Genomic DNA, 20,000 nt, shown 5'->3' on the forward strand with positions numbered 1-20,000 from the left:
TTCGCATTGTTATTTTCATTGTTTCAGAAAGTGTATATAAGCGTAATTGTTTATCCATGAACTTGAACTTGAACTTGAAAATGACCCTGGAACGGTCGAAGCGTCGTGCTTCTTATTTTTTATCGCTCGTTTTTATAAATAAATGTTTATCTTATAAGCACAACATGAAAAATCTATGGTCTGCGTTTTTGAATACTAGTAACTGCAAAAATAGTTACATAACCTCTATTTTGGAAAAGAATAACTCTTTTCATAACACCTCAAAGACATTGCTAACATTTTTAAAGTCTTTTGCTAATTTTGGAAAGGCTATTAAAAAGGAAATTCCTCAAGGGAACCACACTCCCTCTTTCTACTTCAGGGGTAATTTCTCTATCACCTGTCACCTCAAACGAAATCTGGAGTTTTATCAGCAGTACGAATGCCAATAAATCTCCTGGCTTTTTACGGTCTACCTGCCAATATTCTAAAAACAATTAGGCATTAATGATTTATTTACCAGAGCCTCCTGGCATCATTGCCTATGCAGATATTTGGAAGGGTACAAGATTCCCTACCCACTTCTTTGCACTATGCGTACCCTTATCTCTATCACTGAGAATTCTATTAACTAAGCTCAATCATCAATGCATACAAGTACATGTAAGAGGTATTGCGCATCAATGGTAAGTCCTGTTTACCCTACAGAGAACAATTTGTATGTGCAAATGGTCAGAATTCAACTTGTGGTGTTCAAAAAGAATCTCTTCAGGACCCCTTCCAGTCTTACAAAATTAGGTGAGCATACTAACATTTCATATAATTGATGATGATACTAACCTTTACAGCTATACCTTTCCAGCACAAACTTAGATCACCTTGAGGCAACCTTAAAGTGCCCATAACCCCAAAATATTTTTTCGCTAAAATGAATCTTTGCACCTGTTCGAGACGCATTGCGGCCATTTTTTCCTTTTTCTAACAAATCCTGCCATTTTATAGGCTTCGAAAGTTGCGAAAATCCAAGCATCTTTTGTTCACGACCGAGTCAGAAGGGGAGTGGGTCTATTCCTGTTTTTACGTCACACTCCAGTTTGCATGCATTTTTACAAAGAGTTAATGCAATGTAAATCAGTTTGTGACGTAAAATAGCCGCGATGCGTTTCGAACAGGTGCAAAGATTCATTTTCGCGAAAAAATATTTTGGGGTTATGGGCACTTCAAATCTGTCCCCAAATGTATGAAGTGTACCAGCTTAGGACTTTTATTCTCTTTCACTCAGAAAACCAAAGCCTAACCAGTCTTTCACTGTTAAACATTGGAAAAGTTGATTCTGCTATATACAATGTACCTGGTGTAAAATTTGATGCCAAATTAAGACTGTGGGTATCTTATCAAAAGTGAGACACTTTTATATTCTTGTTACATGTGTATGCTTTATTTCTTGCTTAATTATCCTTTTCTATCAGCAATTTATGGTGTCCATGTTAGGAGCTACTATTATCCTTCACCAATCCTGAATCACATTCTGCACCTTTCTTCAAGTCTCTCAATCTACCGATACTTATAATCTTGACAATATGATAAAATTACAGGTAGTCTCCTTCGTTTATCAGTGGTCACACAGACTGTTTTAATGAATATTTTAATTTCACCTCTTTTGTTCATTCTTATCCCACAGGGCAGTCATCTTAAATGTCAATCTTTATATAACTTTAGTCAATACTATCCAATATGGTCTATGCTATAATATAATTTATTGGCTCATGCTATATGGAATTCTTTGCCCAGCTCTGTTACTAAGTAAGAATCTATTTCTCTATTTCATAGGTGATAACACTATACAATTAAGAACTCTAATTGCTTTACTGTTATTCTTTTTAATTATCCAGCTTAGGGCATGTCATGAAGAATCCTAAATCACATTCTGCACCTTTCTTCAAGTCTTTCAATCTACCAATAATAAACCTTGATGATATCATAAAATTACAGGTTAAGTCTCCTTTGTTTACCAGTGGTCACACAGACTGTGTTCATTCTTATCCCAAACGGCAGTCACCTAATAAATTTGGTTAATACTATCCAATAGTGTATTAAGCTTGTGCATTTGGAATCCCTAAATCTCAATTTCATTGGTGATAACACCATACAGCAGGGCTTTCAATAAAAATTTGATTAGGTGTCTACCCATATGAGAGTAGGCAGCTGCTGGGCATCAAAATTAGCAAAGGTAATGACAAAATATTTATGAGCAAAATGAACATGATTTTTTACAAAACACACAAAGAACCAGAAGGAATTGAACATTATTTTTAATATTTACAAGACTTAATTCACTTCATTCAAAGGCAATGAAAGAGCTATTAAAATTAAGCAGAATGAAAAGGCAAATGACTTCTGCTATTAATGCTCTTCAGCAAAAATACTACAGTATTTATGAGAAAACAATATAGAAAGTAAAAATTTAACCAAAATACAATGTACCTGTTCTGGAACGTTGATTGCAAACAATTGTGACCCATCTTTGTTAAAAGCCGACATGAAAGCAAGGCTAACTTTTATTATGATACCACTGAAAATGGAAGAAAGCACTTTGATCACAAACACACGCAAGATGAAGAACATGTGTGCTTTATACACAAATTCTCAGGAATTATGAGCACTTTTTGCACTGCGGAGTGGTTAGGCTGTACACATTTTAAGAGGTTTGTTTCTGAAGTAGTTGTAGACCAAGTAGCCAGCAACTTGATGATCCACAGCCGCCAGAGCTTCCGGCGGTTAAGCCGGCTTTTATTGAAAACCCTGGTAATACATTACGAGAACTCTAATTGATTAACTGTTATTCTTTTTAATTATCCAACTTACTGCATGAAGAACTCCTGATGTTAAGTGAAAATTACACTTTGTTGGGATCATCCACTAGATTAGGCAGTACACTGCTATCTGAATGGTCCTGACCTAACTGATTCAAAAAATTAATATACACCTGCAACATAAACTATTTCCCGTAATTATGATCTTGCCTGTTTCTTTGAATTTTTAGGCTATCACTGAATGATAAAAGTAAAATTCAGAATGTACACTAGTACCTGTATATGTACTGTATTTACATCTATGAGTTGAGTGAAATATATTACTTTCTCTTTTCTAATTCACCATGAAATGTAACTTATATGTACGTAACATATTTTTATTTTGCATGACCTACGTGTAGACTCCTTCATCACTTAGGCTCTGTTTATATGGTCTACGTGACCTGGGACAGCCCTCCCCCAGAGTTTCTACTTGATTATTTCAAAAGTTCTATCAACCACTTACATAAGATGGGTGAGACAACGCGGGGAGATGAGTTGTTTCGCCTCGGCAGGTAGAGTAACCCTGCAAGGTGAGACAACTTTTTTCCAGTAAACATTTGCTCGACTTCCCAGGACGAAACTGAAAACCTTCAATGCACATGCACAATATTTTCCCTCAGTGGAGACCGATGAGAAAGCAAAATGGAAGAAGCAACAATTTGCTAGCAGGAAAACATGAAATAATAACCTTAATTTTCCGAGAAATGTGAAAAGGCCATTGTATTTTCCGAAGATTGTAATCAAGACACTCCCCCACTTTTAATACTCATTTTGACACCCTCAATTTATAAGGATTGTCGCACTTAATCAAATTAAGGCAAGAACGTGCACCAAGTTACATCACTATTACCAACACTCTGAGCCCTGGATTCTGTAGTTTAACCAGAAACTAATATATCATTGAAGATGCCGTAAACAACTATTCTTACCGTCTGTGTGTTATAAAGATCTTAGTGGAGACCGATGAGAAAGAAAAATGGAAGAAGCAACAATTTGGGGCCTGTTTTGTGTTGCTAGCAGGAAAACATGAAATACTAACCTTTATTGTCCGAGAAATGTGAAAAGGCCATTTTATTTTCCGAAGAGTGTAATCAAGACACCCGCCCACTGACTCCTTTTGTCACCCTCAATTTAAGGATTGTCGCACTTAATCAAAGGCAAGAACGTGGACCAAGTTACATCACTATTACCAACACTACGAGCCCTAGATTCTGTAGTTTAACCAGAAACTAATATATCATTGATGAAGCTGCAGTAAACAACTATTCTTACCGTCTCGTCTGTCACCGTCTGTGTGTTGTAAAGATCGTCAGATCGACGTCAGAGCAAGAAGTTTGGCATCATCGACCAGCGACTGTGATGGCATGGCTAAGAACTGTATGTAATTAACATGTATTGTACCCACAAGTGCAGTGGACTCGACCTGAGGCCTTTGAAGGCGCGCAGTTGCGCAATTTTTACGGCAAAGAAGGAAATGCAATTAAAGTAAGGAATAAACGAATAGATGGCTAATAGACACTTTAAAGGGGGTAAAAATAAATCGAGTTTTTAGGATTGATTTGTATCGAGTCTACCCAGAGGAGAAATGAATAGTATCCCATAATGCATAACGATTCCTTTTATATTATCAACTGAAATCGTGACGCATGGCAGCCCAGTGCTCAACCAACTGAGCCACCGGTGCGCTGCTGGTGCTGGAGACTACCATGTTGTGTTTACAAACAGACCTTGGTGTCAAGGCTTTGGCTCTTAAGCATATATGTTATACCTTCACTGAGTGTCGGAAGAAAACAATTGGTGTCAAGTCGAATGATTTTACGTGTGCTACATTGAAATAGAGGGAAGCTCATGTGAGCTACATCGAGCTAATCAAAGAAAAGTGAGTTAAATCTGAAATCCGCGTTTGTGCGATCTCTTTCAAATACAATGATCAAATCACAAGTGCCACTTCCGAGCTAATAAACTGGTGTATTTTGATAACTACGTATGAGAAAATGAGGGTACTTATGGGTACTTCTCTGCCAAAATATCGTTTCACCATCGATCTGCATGAGTGAAGTCCATATTTGGAAAAAACACTTATCCAAAACTGTATAAATAGCTTTATTCATGACCTCTCTTCGGGTCAGTGATCACATTGTGAAACAGCCACATTTTGAATTATCAAAATATGAGTAGTCTTCCGTAAGTCTGATGAATAAATATCAGGAATTAAATACAAAGTGATGACGTATTGACAGGCACAAATCACTCACAATTATAATCGACAAAACCTACCAAATAATCACGAAAGAAGATCGTGTATTTCATCAACCCAGGGCGCCATTTTGCTATTCCCGTTGGAACGAGACGGCGAAAAGACGTCTGGGATACTATTCATTCCTCCTCAGGAGTCTACCAGTATGTCACAATCGTTAACATGTAACAGAACGCTTAGCCTGCGTAGCTGGCAGTATTCTAGGCGCGCATTCTGCGTGCATTCTGCACGCAGCTTCGCAGCTCGCTTTTAGCGGCCAAAACTTTATTCCGCGCGCTCTCGATCCCGCTACAAAACTTTATTCAACGCGCTTACAATACCGTCAGCTACGCAGGAAACAGAACGCTTCTCTTTGATATCCGCTTTGGACGGAACTTTGTCCGAGGACAAAAAAAACTCATCAACAGTTATTTGTTTAAAAACCTTGGGAATCTTTAGAGATGCTAAAAAAGTTTTAAAATTGTTAGCAAAACGTCTTAAAAGATTACCCTGTCGGAATCCGATAAGTCAACTTCCTTCTTGATGAAGGGGGTAGTTTCCAAAAAAACTGTGGTGCTGCGTCAGTTGGGAAGTAGTATACAAAATTTTGGTTTTATCAACGGATTGATAATGTAAATTGACCACCGTACAGAGATTCTAAACTGAGCTTTTAGGATCTCTGTACGGTGGTTCAATTTACATTATCAACTCCGTTGATAAAACCAAAATTTTGTATACCTTCCTGATGTTTCTTTTTTATGGTCCCAACAGTAACAAAGTCTTCAATAACAAAATATAGCTTGTACCACTGAATATGTGCTGTAATGTGTTATAAATGGGTTGAAAATTACGGAAATATGGTTCACAGTGAGGAAAATATGGGTTACGCGTACTTGAAACGTAATCCTTTCTTGTCTGAGAAAATTTCCCGCGAAATACTCCTTCGCGGAAAGCCAAAAGCTGTGCTTTTCACCTTGGGTTGTGTTATGGACTACACAAGCAGTTGGGAAGCCATACTGTGACTAACGACAACTTTAATGCCCGTCTGTAGTTCCTGTGACATTATCTAACGTCTTCAGTTCAAATATCAACCAAATGCAAAAGGAAAAAGCGAGACTGAGTGAAACCGAGTTAAAAAAAAAAAAAAAGAAACTGAATGCTTCTTACGAAACTTTCGTTAACGACTGCCCACAACAGCAAGACATTTTAAAAGGGCGTTACTTTTACTATAAAAAAGTAAGGTGGGGGAGTGGAGGGGGAGACCCTCTGGGCCCCTCCCCTGGATCCGCCACTCAATACGATTTCCACAAGACTTACAACTATTCACCTCTACCAGATAGCTACGGGTAGGGGTAAATATTCTTTGGGAGCAAATTTGTTTGAGGAATAGAGCGAGTTTCAAATGAGTGTCGAATAAACAATACCAAAGTAATTACTTCGACCAATCACGGCAGGTGCAAACAGCGCAACGAACCAATCCAAATTCGCACCAATTCCATGTAACTTGCACAAAGCGCGCGAAAAATCGCGCGTGCAAGTAGCGATTGGTTTTGGCTTTCCCTCTCGTTAGTTGATCAATCGGTGCGAGACTTTCAAGTTAAGCCAGTCACTGAGCGTAGCAATCGCAATTGTGAAATTTTTTTCGACAGTCATTTGAAAAACTATCTCCTCTCTTAGCTATAATTGCAAGCTATAATTAAGAACGTTAGTGCTATAATAACAACAAAAGTCGCTTTGAAAATAGGAGTCTCAATTGGGTTGACCGAAAGCCGTAAAACGGCCAAAAATTTAAACCCGTTAAGCGTAAAAATGGAAAAAAATAACTGTTAATTGTAAAGAATAGTTAACTGTAAAAAACCTAAGATTTTAAGTGTCACCATCCTCCAGGACGACCGAAGACCGGTTGCAACCGGGTGTCCTGTGGGGCGCGGTTACGGATAAACAGATGACCCAGGCTGGTCGCGACCGCGGAGTCAACTGTCTGGTTTTTGTAGCCTAATCAAGTGAACAGTTCCTTTCAGCCCTTTTTAAATCTTTTCCAATTTCTTCAACCAGTGTGCATGTGTGTGAAATTCAAACGATGTCTATATCGAGCACTGTATGTAAAGCTTGATGCTGCTGGAAGAGCTCGAGTGCTCTTTGCAACTGACCAGGGGCACGTTTCTCGAAAGTCCCGTAAACTTTTCGGGCCCGAAAAGAAATTTGAAAAAACTACGATCCTCTTATCTTGAAAAGCAGATTGGGTAGCTAGCTCTTGGGGAACTTGGAGGTTTTTCCACGAAATGAGCTTCACAGGACCTATGGCATACGCCCTTCACAGCCGGATCCCCTCTCCTTCATACGCAACATTAGAGATCAGACTTATTCCCTTTATTTTGACTTTAGGCATTCTATTGAGGGATGGTGGCCCGGAGACGCACACTGCCGTCGCTGGCACTCCACCAGAAGATAGAATAGCTTGCTTCATGTGTTGAGGGTTTTCTATGTCGTTCCCAGCGTTGTGATAGATGCGCATGTGTGATTTGATACTTGCAGTTTTCTATCACATGCGCCCTTCTCGCCTTGAGGGTCTGAGAAGCAAAGGCGTCACACAAACACTCCATGAGCTTTGCCAACCGCTTGTGCGCAGGTTACAGTTGTACCACAATAGTAGTAGCCTGCATTATCCTGGCGATAGTATACAAACTGCAAGCCGGGCATGACCTCCTTTAGCTGGGCCACGACATCAGACATGATAGCTAGGACTGGACAGCTGTCTTAAGAAGATGCCTTGAAGACGTGTACAAATGTCAGGAGCTCCAGAGAACATTCCTCTGGGCCTCGTCTTGTGGCGACTGTTATATGCCAAGGGATCCCTCTCTTGGCAAACCAATCGGTTTGGGTCTCTCTGTATTTCCGAGGCAAGTATTTCATTGCCCAGTCCTGTGTCAAGAGAACGGTAGTCTCGTCAAGGCTTTCTAGTACCTTGATTCGGGCCTCATCCTGGTTCACAGATCTGATTAAATGAGCTTTCCAAGCTAAGATATTAGTTTTCGATTGTTTTACCTGGAACATGATTTCGTCTGCGTCATCTCCAAGTGTTACTGTTTGGTCGTTCGCGCTATTCTCAATTTCCGATATGACCTTTCGGAGCTGATCACGTCTGTGGCAGACACCAAGGTGGCTGTGGTGACAGGTAGACCGGTAATCTGAATCACGGGAGTCGCTAAGGGCAAAGGTTATGCAGCGGTCTGCAATCACTGACTTTTGAGATACATGAGCCTGGAAACAATTAAAAAACCATGCAGGTTTCCAATTTCGTGGCTTTTCCGGTAAACCGTAGAAAACCCGAAGTCCCAGACTCGAACCCAGTTGCGCTTAATAATAATGATAATGATAATAATAATGATAATAATAATAATAATAATAAGAAGAAGAAGAAGAAGAAGAAGAAGAATAATATGTGCAAAGCATTACACAAGTCATAATGCTTGACAATTTAACTTGAACCTACGCTATCCAAAAATTTACAAATACTACAGAATTAAAGGCATCTAAAGAAACTTTCCCATAATCCTTTACTCTCATCTCTTTTCTTTTCGAGCCGTCTATTTTGCGCTTTCTGTTTTTTTCTAATAAAAGCTACTGGGTACATTTCCTACCTACTTATATTCCGCTGCACTACTAATTCTTTCCCACGATGCATTACGGTACCGCGCTTTTCTCCCCAGGATCGTTTGCACGCCCCTTCTTGCGCTTTTTTTTTGCGAATAGGCACAAGTCTGTACCGGAAATTAAAGGCTCTGTGATGAATAGTACAATTCTTTACTATAATTCAAAGTAGATAGCAAATATTCCTTATTAAATAAATGAATTATCAAAAGTGATCTTTTTTTTTTTCATCTTCTTAATATTGAACTACCAGCCCCTAACTTTTCTATCTTCTCCCTACATTTTATATTACAATTGTATATATTTCAATTCTGTAATATCAAATTCAATTACGTAATGTCTCTCGTTTAACTTGGAAACATAAAATAAAGTGGAATTGATGATAAACTGCCGTGCGTTGTTTAAGCAGGCCCGTTCGTTGAAGGGGGAAATGCATTGTAGCCTCCCACCTGCCATGGATCTCCTAAGCATGAGTATTTCGCGCAGTAATCTGTCCGTGAGAGGTTTTACAGTCCATGTCATCTCCAGGCATTGCCATATAGCACTCTAGTAGTGGTAGCTAGTTAGATTGCGCACAGAAAATATGTGAAATACGCGTATATGCATTTACATGCAATTGCATCGCTTAGTTCAACTTGTAGACACTATTTCAAACCTCTTGTGCATGAACTCTATTTCTTACCTTATAGTCGTTCTTCAAATAACGTTTTGCATCCTTTAGCTTTTCTTGCTGTTGTTTAGCCCAAGAAAGGCCCTTCCCTCTTTCCCCCAGTTTCTCTGCCACACTGTGTAAGTCGTCAAACCCCTGAGCACCATCGGCACTTAAAAAATAATCTAACCCTTGAAGGGTTCTCCTTACAGACGCTGAACACTCGTCCAGTATTTGGAGCAGGACGCTGTGACTTAGAGCTTGAAATCCCGATTCCCGACAGTAGGCTTGATACTGCTGAATAATCCTCTCGGGGATGATGATACGAACCACGTTTGGCACTTTGATCTGGTCATTAGTGGACAATTTGATGGTCTTCTCGCCAAAAGGAAGTTCCTGAATAACCTGCGGGCTTGTAATAAAACTGACAAAGTGTTCTATTTTGTCAGTTGACAAAACCGTCCGTCTTCGAGGAGAGAGCGATTGGATCGGCTGTCCCCTACCATACACCCAACAATGACGTTTCGCCTCCGTGAAGCACCTCTGGGAGAGGTCTGAAATCCATTTCCTGATCTGTGCCAGACTTAGCTTGTCAGCCATGATAGAAAGGATTTGGCGTCGCACTTCCCAACCACAGGCAGCTCGATAACACTCCGCTAGTATGTCCATGAAAATGACATCCACGTTCTTCTCGGCACTTTCTCCAGTACCAAAGTACTTCTTATTCATCGCGTCCGATATATAATTCCACAACGCTCCAGCAACATTAGGCGCGATCTCCTCTATGACAGCTGCCACCCCTTCTCTGGCTTTCCTTCCGTAGTACCTCTTTGTCCTATCAGGGACTGTGCAATAATTATCTGGAGGGGGGGGGGGGGGGTTCTAAAATTAGCAAAGTAGGCCATAAAATAAAGTTGCCCCCCCCCTGAATTAAAGTTAAAATAACTTCTTGTCCACCCCCGTCTAGAGGAGAGATTACTTTCACCCCCCCCTCCCCCCCCTCCGATCCTCCCTACATCCCTCTTTACCTGTACTTTACTTCTGGTATGTCTGCATCATCAATAAATAAAACTTGGAAGCTGCGCTCCACATAATCGTCGCCTGATGAACCACCTTCATACTCGGTTGACTCCTCCTCAGAATCACTTGAGGTATCATCATGAGAACTGGAGGCATGTCTTCATCATCATCTTCGATGTCTTCATCAAATGTTCTTGCTACAGAACCATCTGCATGCTTACGTATTCGCTCAACTAATTGTGCCTTGTTTCCAGATACCATTAGACCTACTTGCCTTAGATAGAGCCGAAGTTGCTTGTTAGTCAGTCTTTCAACATCGTCTCTGCTCTCCCAACAAATATTTTCTGGAATGGTGTTTCTTTCCAGATTTCTTTTGTCTGCTTTTAGAGCCAAGAATTCAAGGTGCTGAAGATATCTTCTGCAAGAACGTTCGTCGATGTTAACTCAAGTTCTTGAATATATGTTCAATATTGTTGAGATAAACTGTTCATCTTTAGTACAAGGTTTTGAAGCTGTTAATATTAATCTTTCTTAAAAGATTCCAAAAATTGATTTTGATTAGCTTACATGTAATATACATTATCTTGAGTCCATGGATTGAGATCAGACTTCTCAGTTTAACTTCTAACCCCCTACAAATGTTTAACTACCCGTACCCTGCGCTTTGGTTTAAGTTCAGCCCCCCCCCCCCCCTATTAATCTTAGAACCCCCCTCCAGATAATTACTGCACAGTCCCTCACTGGTATCTGACCAAGGAGTGCGGCATTGCGAACGGACTGGACTTACATCTCTCGAGTGCAAAAACGAATTCATCTCTTGTAGCGAATTTTTTGGCGTCACATTAGAGGACTCATCAGGTTCGTAGAGGCTACCACCCCGTGTCACTGGGGCGTGGCCAACAGCACATGGAGTTCTCGTTCTAGGGGTGCTGCAAGCTACTGCCTCGCGCCTTTCACTTTCACTTTCACGGGGTGGGGTGGATTCGTTGATAGGGCGAGCAGCGCTAACTACATCCATTAGCCTCTAACGGATAGAGTATGCTAAAATTGTTCACCTACTTGCAGTTCCTTCATTAAAGGCCTAAAAAGACTCAAACAACCCCACAGCGAAAAGCTGTCGAAACTGAGCATATTTTACTTTTTTCGAGCAATAAAAATATGTAAAACCACGCCTTAATTAAAGGAATCCGAATAATAGGATAATAAAGCTTTTTCGAGCAGCCAACTTTGAAGCTAAAGTAGGGTGGAAAAATGTATCACGCTCATTTCATCGAGTCTGATATACCTCCTTCTATAAATATGTGTAAATCAAACATGTTTCTCTCAAGAAAACTGTTCAGATTCACATTTTTACAAGTTCACTTACCGGAACCAACAGGAACAAATCTTCCAGTTAGCCGCATGATTTCTCTGGAGACATGTTTGTTTATCCCACGATCACCTACAAGTAGTTTTCCGCGCGTCGAGCTGTGTGCAGCTAGCGGTACAGGTACTCGACATTTCTCTGAACCGCGACGCCATCAAATTCCTAGAGACGATCTGTGGTGAGGACAAATGCTCATATCCGCCAAATGTTTTGGATGCAGAAAAGATCGCAGCTCGGGCCAGTATCAGGTCTATCTCCGTATACACATCGCTAAATCTCATAGCGGGCTTGTGGTTGGTGATATCACGCGAGCATGTGGACAAGGAAATGGTGATTTCTGATACATATCTTGGATCTGCCCCGCATGATCCACCAACAAGCTTGTGAAATGAACAAGTCATAATCGGGAGTAAAGGAGATGGATATTGTGAACTGCACAATCCTTCTCCGTAACAGTGACGTCACAGAATGAAAAATGAGAAGGGTGGATGTGACGGGAGGAAGGGTTCGAGACAAGAAAATCATTTATCATTGCGATACTCTGATGACTCATAATCGTACACAGCTCTCCGCCCCCCCCCCCCCCTCCCCCAGCGGCCTAAAATGTACTGGCGTCCTACACTGATGATAAGAGGGGGTTAACAATTATAGGGAAGAAATCGAAAGATTGGCGTTACCAATTAAATCACGCAGTGCCGTCACGTAAATGTGCAAGGACAAGAATCGTAAACAATTTCAGAAGACTCTGCCAAACGACTCTTTTAACATAAAAGTGACCGGAAAATGTAGTTCAATTCATTTTTCATTATTGTTGTCATTCCACACAAACAGAAACAAAATTTGGATAGGAATCAAAAGCTCCCGTTGGTTTCGAGCTGGTTGCATAAATTTGTCAGTTTTTAATGCAAAGGACAGCTGAACAAAGGTGGCTGGCCGTGTCGCTTGTCTGAATTTTAAAAGGTCTCGTGTTGGTGTTCTGTCAATGTTTCACGTTGCTGTGACCGTTGCTGTCGGAAATTTGATTTCACTTTAAGTGTTGTCGCTACTTTTTAGGCCATGTCGCTTGTCGGAATTTACCCTGGCAGAGCTTCAACAAAGGTACAAGTGCCGGATCTTGGGATATCTAACCAGCAAATAATAATTAGAGTAAAAACAAAATAATTATGCGAGGCTGCTTGTACGGCTGTGAGGATACATATATTTTTTGTTTGACCAATAGTTCGTCAGGCACGGCCTGACTTCTTCCGGCAGGGAGTAAAGTGATTTGCCGTACTTTACAAGTTTTTGAAATTCAAATATAAGCCATAAGAAAACTAGGTACAAGATTACAGATAATGTATATAGTATTTGAATCAACCAGATTTATAGCTGTGACAACCTGAGTAAATCATGGATGTGAAATCAATAGTGTTTTGAATTTGTAATGAGAGACGTTCGTGTTGATATTTTTAGCCACAAATTGATAGAATTCAAGAGTGTTAAAAATGGTCATAGAATTTATCGGCCAGCCAAACTCACAGCCTCGATTGAAAAATAGCCTTTCTTTTTTCTGGAGAAGACGTTTGGAGGGAATCGATCTCCTTCCGCGCATGAAATTAGTTGTTTGAAAATTGTCGTTGAAATACCTTTCCAAAATTGCCTTATTTGCTCGGGTCCTCAAATATTCGGAAACGCTTCTAAAATAGTATACTTTTATCCAGATGACAGTTAAAGGGCATAGTAATTTACATTTAACCTCAAACAGCACAGATTCTTCGTTGCGCTGGCAAGGGGAGCATATTAGTTTGGCCCTCGAATTTAACCGAATTTCGAGCCCAAACACCCGGGTATGAACTTAACGTTATTTCTGGCGTATAAATAATTTTTTTGATAAATGAAACCCACCATGATTACTCACTGATATTGGGGTAAAACTGGACAAAATATAAGCGAAATCGATTTTTTAACTTGTACCGCGCCTGACGCGGTAATAAGAAAAATTTCCTTTTACTGACCGTTGGCCCCGTCTCATAAATATTGCTAAATAAATTAGTCATTATTATGCAAGTCCTAAAAAGCTAATTTTAATCAATACAATAAAACAAAAAGGATAACGAAAAAAAAAAACAAAGGAATTGATGACTGGAAATAGATAATTATCATTATTATTAAAAACTGGACATGAAACAAATATTTATAAATAGTAATTAATTAATACTGAGCAACATAGTATGTTTGAGTACCTTTTTGAACAAATTTTTAGACGGTTTACAGCGAATTTCCAATGGAATGTCATTCCAAAAGTATCTGCCAATAACAGACGGGAAAAATCTCCTTAAATTGTTCTGAATGATTCAATCACAACTAGATCAGAAGAAGCACTACGAGTACTATATCTATGTTGCTCAGAGTGAGAGTGAAAGTAGGAAACTTATTCCCATACAAGTAATCATAAAAAAAGCAGGCAAGTAATAAGTTTGACAATATCAGGGAATTTCAGTAAACGTAAGGATCCATAATGAGAAACTTGTAATGGGTTCCATTAAAGGAACATCATCAATAATTCGAAGGGCCTTGTTTCTTATTTTGTAATTTAACTACTGGAGAATAAGGTGCAATATAGGAGGAATGCTTCAACAGTATGCCCTACCTAATATTTAATTACTACTTTGCTTAATTAATTCATTAGAAGACGGTCCCAGCCCTTGAATTTTCGGTTTGGAAAAAAGAAAGAAAGGTTTATTAATATTTAACTCTTAAGACAAAGGAAATTAATATTCAACTTTTCTGTAAGCCGTAACGGGAAAAGAATAACCGTTCGATGTAAAAAACGCTAAGACTTCAACCGTTAACCGTATAAGCCACACTACCCAATTGAGACCCTCATATAATGCACTAATCCCTACTAGATACAGAACCTGGTATACAATTTGTCACTTTGGATTTTCAACTACTACTATCCGTAAATAGGAGCAAGACATTACTTTCTTTTGAAACAAAAAGACGCCTCCAATAGTTTTCAAACCAAAACCCGCCAAAGTGGCTTAAAGTTGACCGTTCTTCAAATGTCATGTGATTTTCATAGAAAGAGACCAAATACTATGAAAACAATCTGCTCGTACAATTGCTTTCCCTGTAAAATACAAGACAAATCATTGTACATTTTCAGTTCACCCCTAAAAACTGCTAGTAATAGCAGGAATGCATAATCCAGCGAAAGCTTCTAATATAATGCTATACTCAAAAAGGCATCTTTTTGTCTATCATTAGCAAACGAGGTAATTTTCACTGAACTCCAATCAATTATTACCAGCATAAAATGAAATTTATCGCAACCAAAACATACCAAAGCGACTTAAGTTGACGGCTCCTCAAATGTCATATGATTTTGGTAGTGTGCAAGAAGAAGCTCCTCGCTGCTGAACTCCTCTTGGCAAAGCCAACAGGTGTGTTTTTCCCCCTGGTTCGAACGACGTTCTCGGGTAATGCAGGGGTGATGTATTTTTGCTTCCAGTTCATTTGTACTTGCAGAAAGTTTTTGAGGTTTTTCATATTTTCTGACACTTTTTCTGCCGTGAAAAGGCCTTCTGCACTCCTTACGTTCGTAACGTTGTTCTCCAGTATGTAATCTTTCATGTGTGGTTAAACTTCCTGCTTGGGTAAAACACTTGCCACAATGTTTGCATTCGTAAGGCTTCTCTCCAGTATGGACTCTTTCATGTTCCCTTAAAGTTCCTGTTTCGCTAAAACATTTGTCACATTGTTTGCATTCGTAAGGCTTCTCTCCAGTATGGACTCTTTCATGTCTTCTTAAATTTCCTGCTAAGCTAAAACACTTGCCACATTGTTTGCATTCATAAGGCTTCTCTCCAGTATGGACTCTTTCATGTTCCCTTAAAGTTCCTGTTTCGCTAAAACATTTGCCACATTGCTTGCATTCGTAACGCTTCTCTCCAGTATGGACTCTTTCATGTCTTCTTAAGTTCCCTGCTGTGCTAAAACACTTGCCACATTGCTTGCATTCATAAGGCTTCTCTCCAGTATGGACTCTTTCATGTTCCCTTAAATGTCCTTTTACGCTAAAACACTTGCCACATTGTTTGCATTCGTAAGGCTTCTCTCCAGTATGGACTCTTTCATGTCTTCTTAAACTTCCTGCTACGCTAAAACACTTGCCACATTGTTTGCATTCGTAAGGCTTCTCTCCAGTATGGACTCTTTCATGTATTCTTAAATATTCTTTTGCGCTAAAACACTTGCCACATTGTTTGCATTCGTAAGGCTTCTCTCCAGTATGGACTCTTTCATGTTCCCTTAAATATTCTTTTGCGCTAAAACACTTGCCACATTGTTTGCATTCGTAAGGCTTCTCTCCAGTATGGATTCTTTCATGTTTTCTTAAATTTCCTGCTACGCTAAAACACTTGCCACATTGTTTGCATTCGTAAGGCTTCTCTCCAGTATGGACTCTTTCATGTTCCCTTAAATATTCTTTTGCGCTAAAACACTTGCCACATTGTTTGCATTCGTAAGGCTTCTCTCCAGTATGGATTCTTTCATGTTTTCTTAAATTTCCTGCTACGCTAAAACACTTGCCACATTGTTTGCATTCATAAGGCTTCTCTCCAGTATGGACTCTTTCATGTTCCCTTAAATGACCTGTGTCGCTAAAACAGTTGCCACAGTATTTGCATTCGTAAGGCTTCTCTCCAGTATGGACTCTTTCATGTCTTCTTAAACTTCCTGCTACGCTAAAACACTTGCCACATTGTTTGCATTCGTAAGGCTTCTCTCCAGTATGGACTCTTTCATGTTCCCTTAAATATTCTTTTGCGCTAAAACACTTGCCACATTGTTTGCATTCGTAAGGCTTCTCTCCAGTATGGACTCTTTCATGTCTTCTTAAACTTCCTGCTACACTAAAACACTTGCCACATTGTTTGCATTCGTAAGCCTTCTCTCCAGTATGGATTCTGTAATGTCTCCTTAAAAGTCCTGCTTGGCGAAACAACTTGCAGCACTGCTTGTACTGACACCGCGTCTCTTCAATATCCGCATTTTTAAGTTTGGTTTGTTTTCCGCGTTTCGCAGGAAAGCTGATTTGTTTGCACTGAGAACCCATGTTAGCTTGACGACTATTCTCGCGCGTAACTGATAATGACATCATTCTTGTGATCTCATCAGACACTAAACTAAAACGAAAGCGGAAAAAATATCAATACTATTTTTCGAAAGTTAAAACTTATTTTCGACACTGAACAAGACTGAAGTGGATTTACATGCACTTCTCGTAAAACTTCATTTCGTAACTGAAAAAACACTAATGATGATGGTGATAACATCATAACATCACCTTTATTTCACCTCGGATTTACAAGAGTAGCTGTATAGCTAATTTCATCAAGAAAAAAATAAAATAAAATCATATATTATATACTGTACATTAAAATACTATTTACATAAATAACAAGTACATTGATGTTCGAAAGAAATTTGGCATATTTTAGTTCTGAACTCGTTCAAGGACGTTGATGACCTCAGGTCCTGTGTTAGTTTGTTCCACATGTTTGCAGAAATGTATCTGAGGGAATGTAGACCATAAGTGGTTGTGTTAACGTATGGGATAACAAGTTTCCTTGATCCTCGTAGTTCAGTATTCCTCATTTGAAAAAGACCACGTATGTACTACGGCATCGTTTCAAACTGAATTGCCTTAAAAACTGTTTTCATCATGTCTTGGCACCTAATACCATACAGATCACTAGAATTAAGTTTGTTCAGTAGCTCCTGTTAATGCAGAGACTTCTCGTCCAGAACAATCCTGAGCGCCCTTTTGTTAAGATTCTCTAATTTATTTCTTTTTCGAGCCAAGCAAAAGTGTCACACTGCTGAGCAACATCTAAAATATGGAACAATGAAGGCCTTATAAAGTTTACATTTTGTATCTGTCGGTACTGTGTTTCGGAAAGGGGAAATTACATTAATTTGATTGTTGACCTTGGTACAAATGTTTTTTACATGGCTGTTGAACTGCAGATTCTTATCAATGTTCACTCCTAAAAGGTCGATGTTGTCTTTGACCGGAATATTAGTGTCAGGTGTATCAGGTCTAGTTTGTATTCCCTAAAATCACTGCTTGATATTTATCAGGATTTGTAATCATACCATTCATACCACACCATTGGTCAGCTTCGAGAAGTTGGCAATGAAGTTTCATTTCTAACTTCACTGGATCTTTATCCGAGGCATAAATTTGTTCATCGTCAGCATAAGCATTGATACAGACTCCTTTCAGGAAGTAAAAGAGATCATTCATAAATACATTGAAGAAAAGGGGTCCAAGGACGGATCCCTGAAGTACCCCTTTTATAACCGGCAGCCAAGAAGAAAACTTATCGCCTACTTTAACTCTGTGTGATCTTCCAGAGAAGTAGTTTCGCAACAGAGCAACGCCGTTTTCGGCCACTCCGTACTCATTCAACTTAGCTGGCAGCAACTCGTGTGGTACACTGTACACAATCAAAGGCCTTGGAAAAATGTAAAGATATCACAGCAACCAGTAATGTTCTTTAATATCTAAGCCAGCCCGCCAATCTTCTGTTAGACGCAGCAGTGTACTCTCACAGCTGTAATTCTTGGGATATGCAGAAAGGAAGTCAGATAGTATATCTTTGTGATAATAGCTGTGATTTATTATAAGTAGATTTATTAGCCGCGAGAGTATCCAATAAAAAGGCTCTCACTCTCATCAAGTACATGCTACAAAGTTGCAGTAAGTGGCGAAATTTTAAAAATTTCAATACTATTTCATAAATATTACAGTAAAAATATGTCTTAAAAAGAAATGAAATGATTGTAGGAACATGCCAATCACACAGAGCAAGGGGAGGAGGTGATGAAAGCTTAATTCCCAGATGAACATTAAAACTGTAGAAGAAATACGAGAGTTACATAGGAGAAGCAAACGAGGAGATTATTCTGTGAAAGTTTTAGAATACCTTGACCAGTTGGACATAAAAGACAGTTTACAGTCCTCACATGGTGAAATGATATATTTTAATGCTTTCAATCATGGCACCAGCGCCAAAGCAAATGAGTTCCAACTATTCAAAAAAAAGATCTCATAATTTGGAGAAGGAACCCTTATGAGAATGACAGCCAGGCCAGCTGACCTCAAATTATGACTCGTATGGGAGTGTCGATCGATGAGAAGCTGCAGTCTGTACTGTCAAAGAGATCAACATGCTGCAAATGCTCGGTCTGCGATTTTAAATACTAGTAACTGCAAAAATAGTTACATAACCTCTATTTTGCAAAAAGAATAAATCTTTTCATAACACCTCAAAGGCATTGCTAACATTTTAAAGTCTTTTGCTAATTTTGGAAAGGCTATTAAAAAGGAAATTCCTCAAGGAAACCACGCCCCGCTTTCTACTTAAGGGGGAATTTCTCTATCACCTGTCACCCCAAATGAAATCTAGAGATTTATTAGCAGTACAAATGCCAGTAAATCTCTTGGCCTATACGGTCTACCTGTCAATCTTCTAAAAACAATTAGGGATTATTTATCAGAACCTTTTGCATCATTGTCTGTGCAGATTTGGAAGAGTCCAAGATTCCCTACCCACTTCTTTGCACTATGCATACCCTTATCTCTATCACTGAGAATTCTATTAACTAAGCTCAATCATCAATGCATACATGTAAGAGGTATTGTGCATCAATGGTAAGTCTTGTTTACCCTACAGAGAACAATTTGTATGTGCAAATGGTCAGAATTCAACTTGTGGTGTTCCACAAAGCTCTCTTTAGGACCCCTTCCAGTCTTACAAAATTAGGTGAGTGTACAAACGTTTCACATATGTGATGATGATACTTACATTTACAGCTATACCTTCCCTTGAGGCAACCTTAAATCTGTCGCCAAATGTATGAAGTGTACCAGCTTAGGACTTAGCACCTCAAAAACTAATTTTATTCTCTTTCACTCAGAAAACCAAAGCCTAATCAGTCTTTCAGTGTCAAAGTTCATTATGAATACATTGAACAAGTTGATTCTGCTATATACCTGGGTGTAATATTTGATGCCAAATTAAGATAGGGAATCATATTAATGAACTCTGTCTAAAGCTATCAAAGACTGTGGGTATCTTATCAAAAGTGAGACACTTTTATATTCTTGTTACATGTGTATGCTTTATTGCTTACTTATTTATCCTTTTCTATCGGTAATTTATGGTGTCCATGTTAGGAGCATCTTAAATG

At 39.2% G+C, this 20,000-nt stretch overlaps 1 protein-coding gene across 1 annotated transcript in view; it reads right to left on the reverse strand.

Moving 5' to 3' along the window:
• The window catches only part of LOC138043818 (zinc finger protein 850-like), a 28,981-nt gene that overhangs the window by 5,980 nt on the left and 3,001 nt on the right, over positions 1-20,000 (reverse strand). Inside the window, exons 2-3 of the mRNA XM_068890289.1 lie at positions 15,486-16,927; positions 156-173 (exon numbers count right to left, since the gene is read on the reverse strand). Coding sequence (XP_068746390.1) covers positions 156-173; positions 15,486-16,902 — 1,435 coding nt within the window. The 5' untranslated portion in view covers positions 16,903-16,927. The remainder of the gene's footprint in view (positions 1-155; positions 174-15,485; positions 16,928-20,000) is intronic.

Source organism: Montipora capricornis, chromosome 3 (genome assembly GCF_036669925.1).
Source record: "Montipora capricornis isolate CH-2021 chromosome 3, ASM3666992v2, whole genome shotgun sequence".
Classification (NCBI taxonomy): Eukaryota; Metazoa; Cnidaria; class Anthozoa; order Scleractinia; family Acroporidae; genus Montipora; species Montipora capricornis.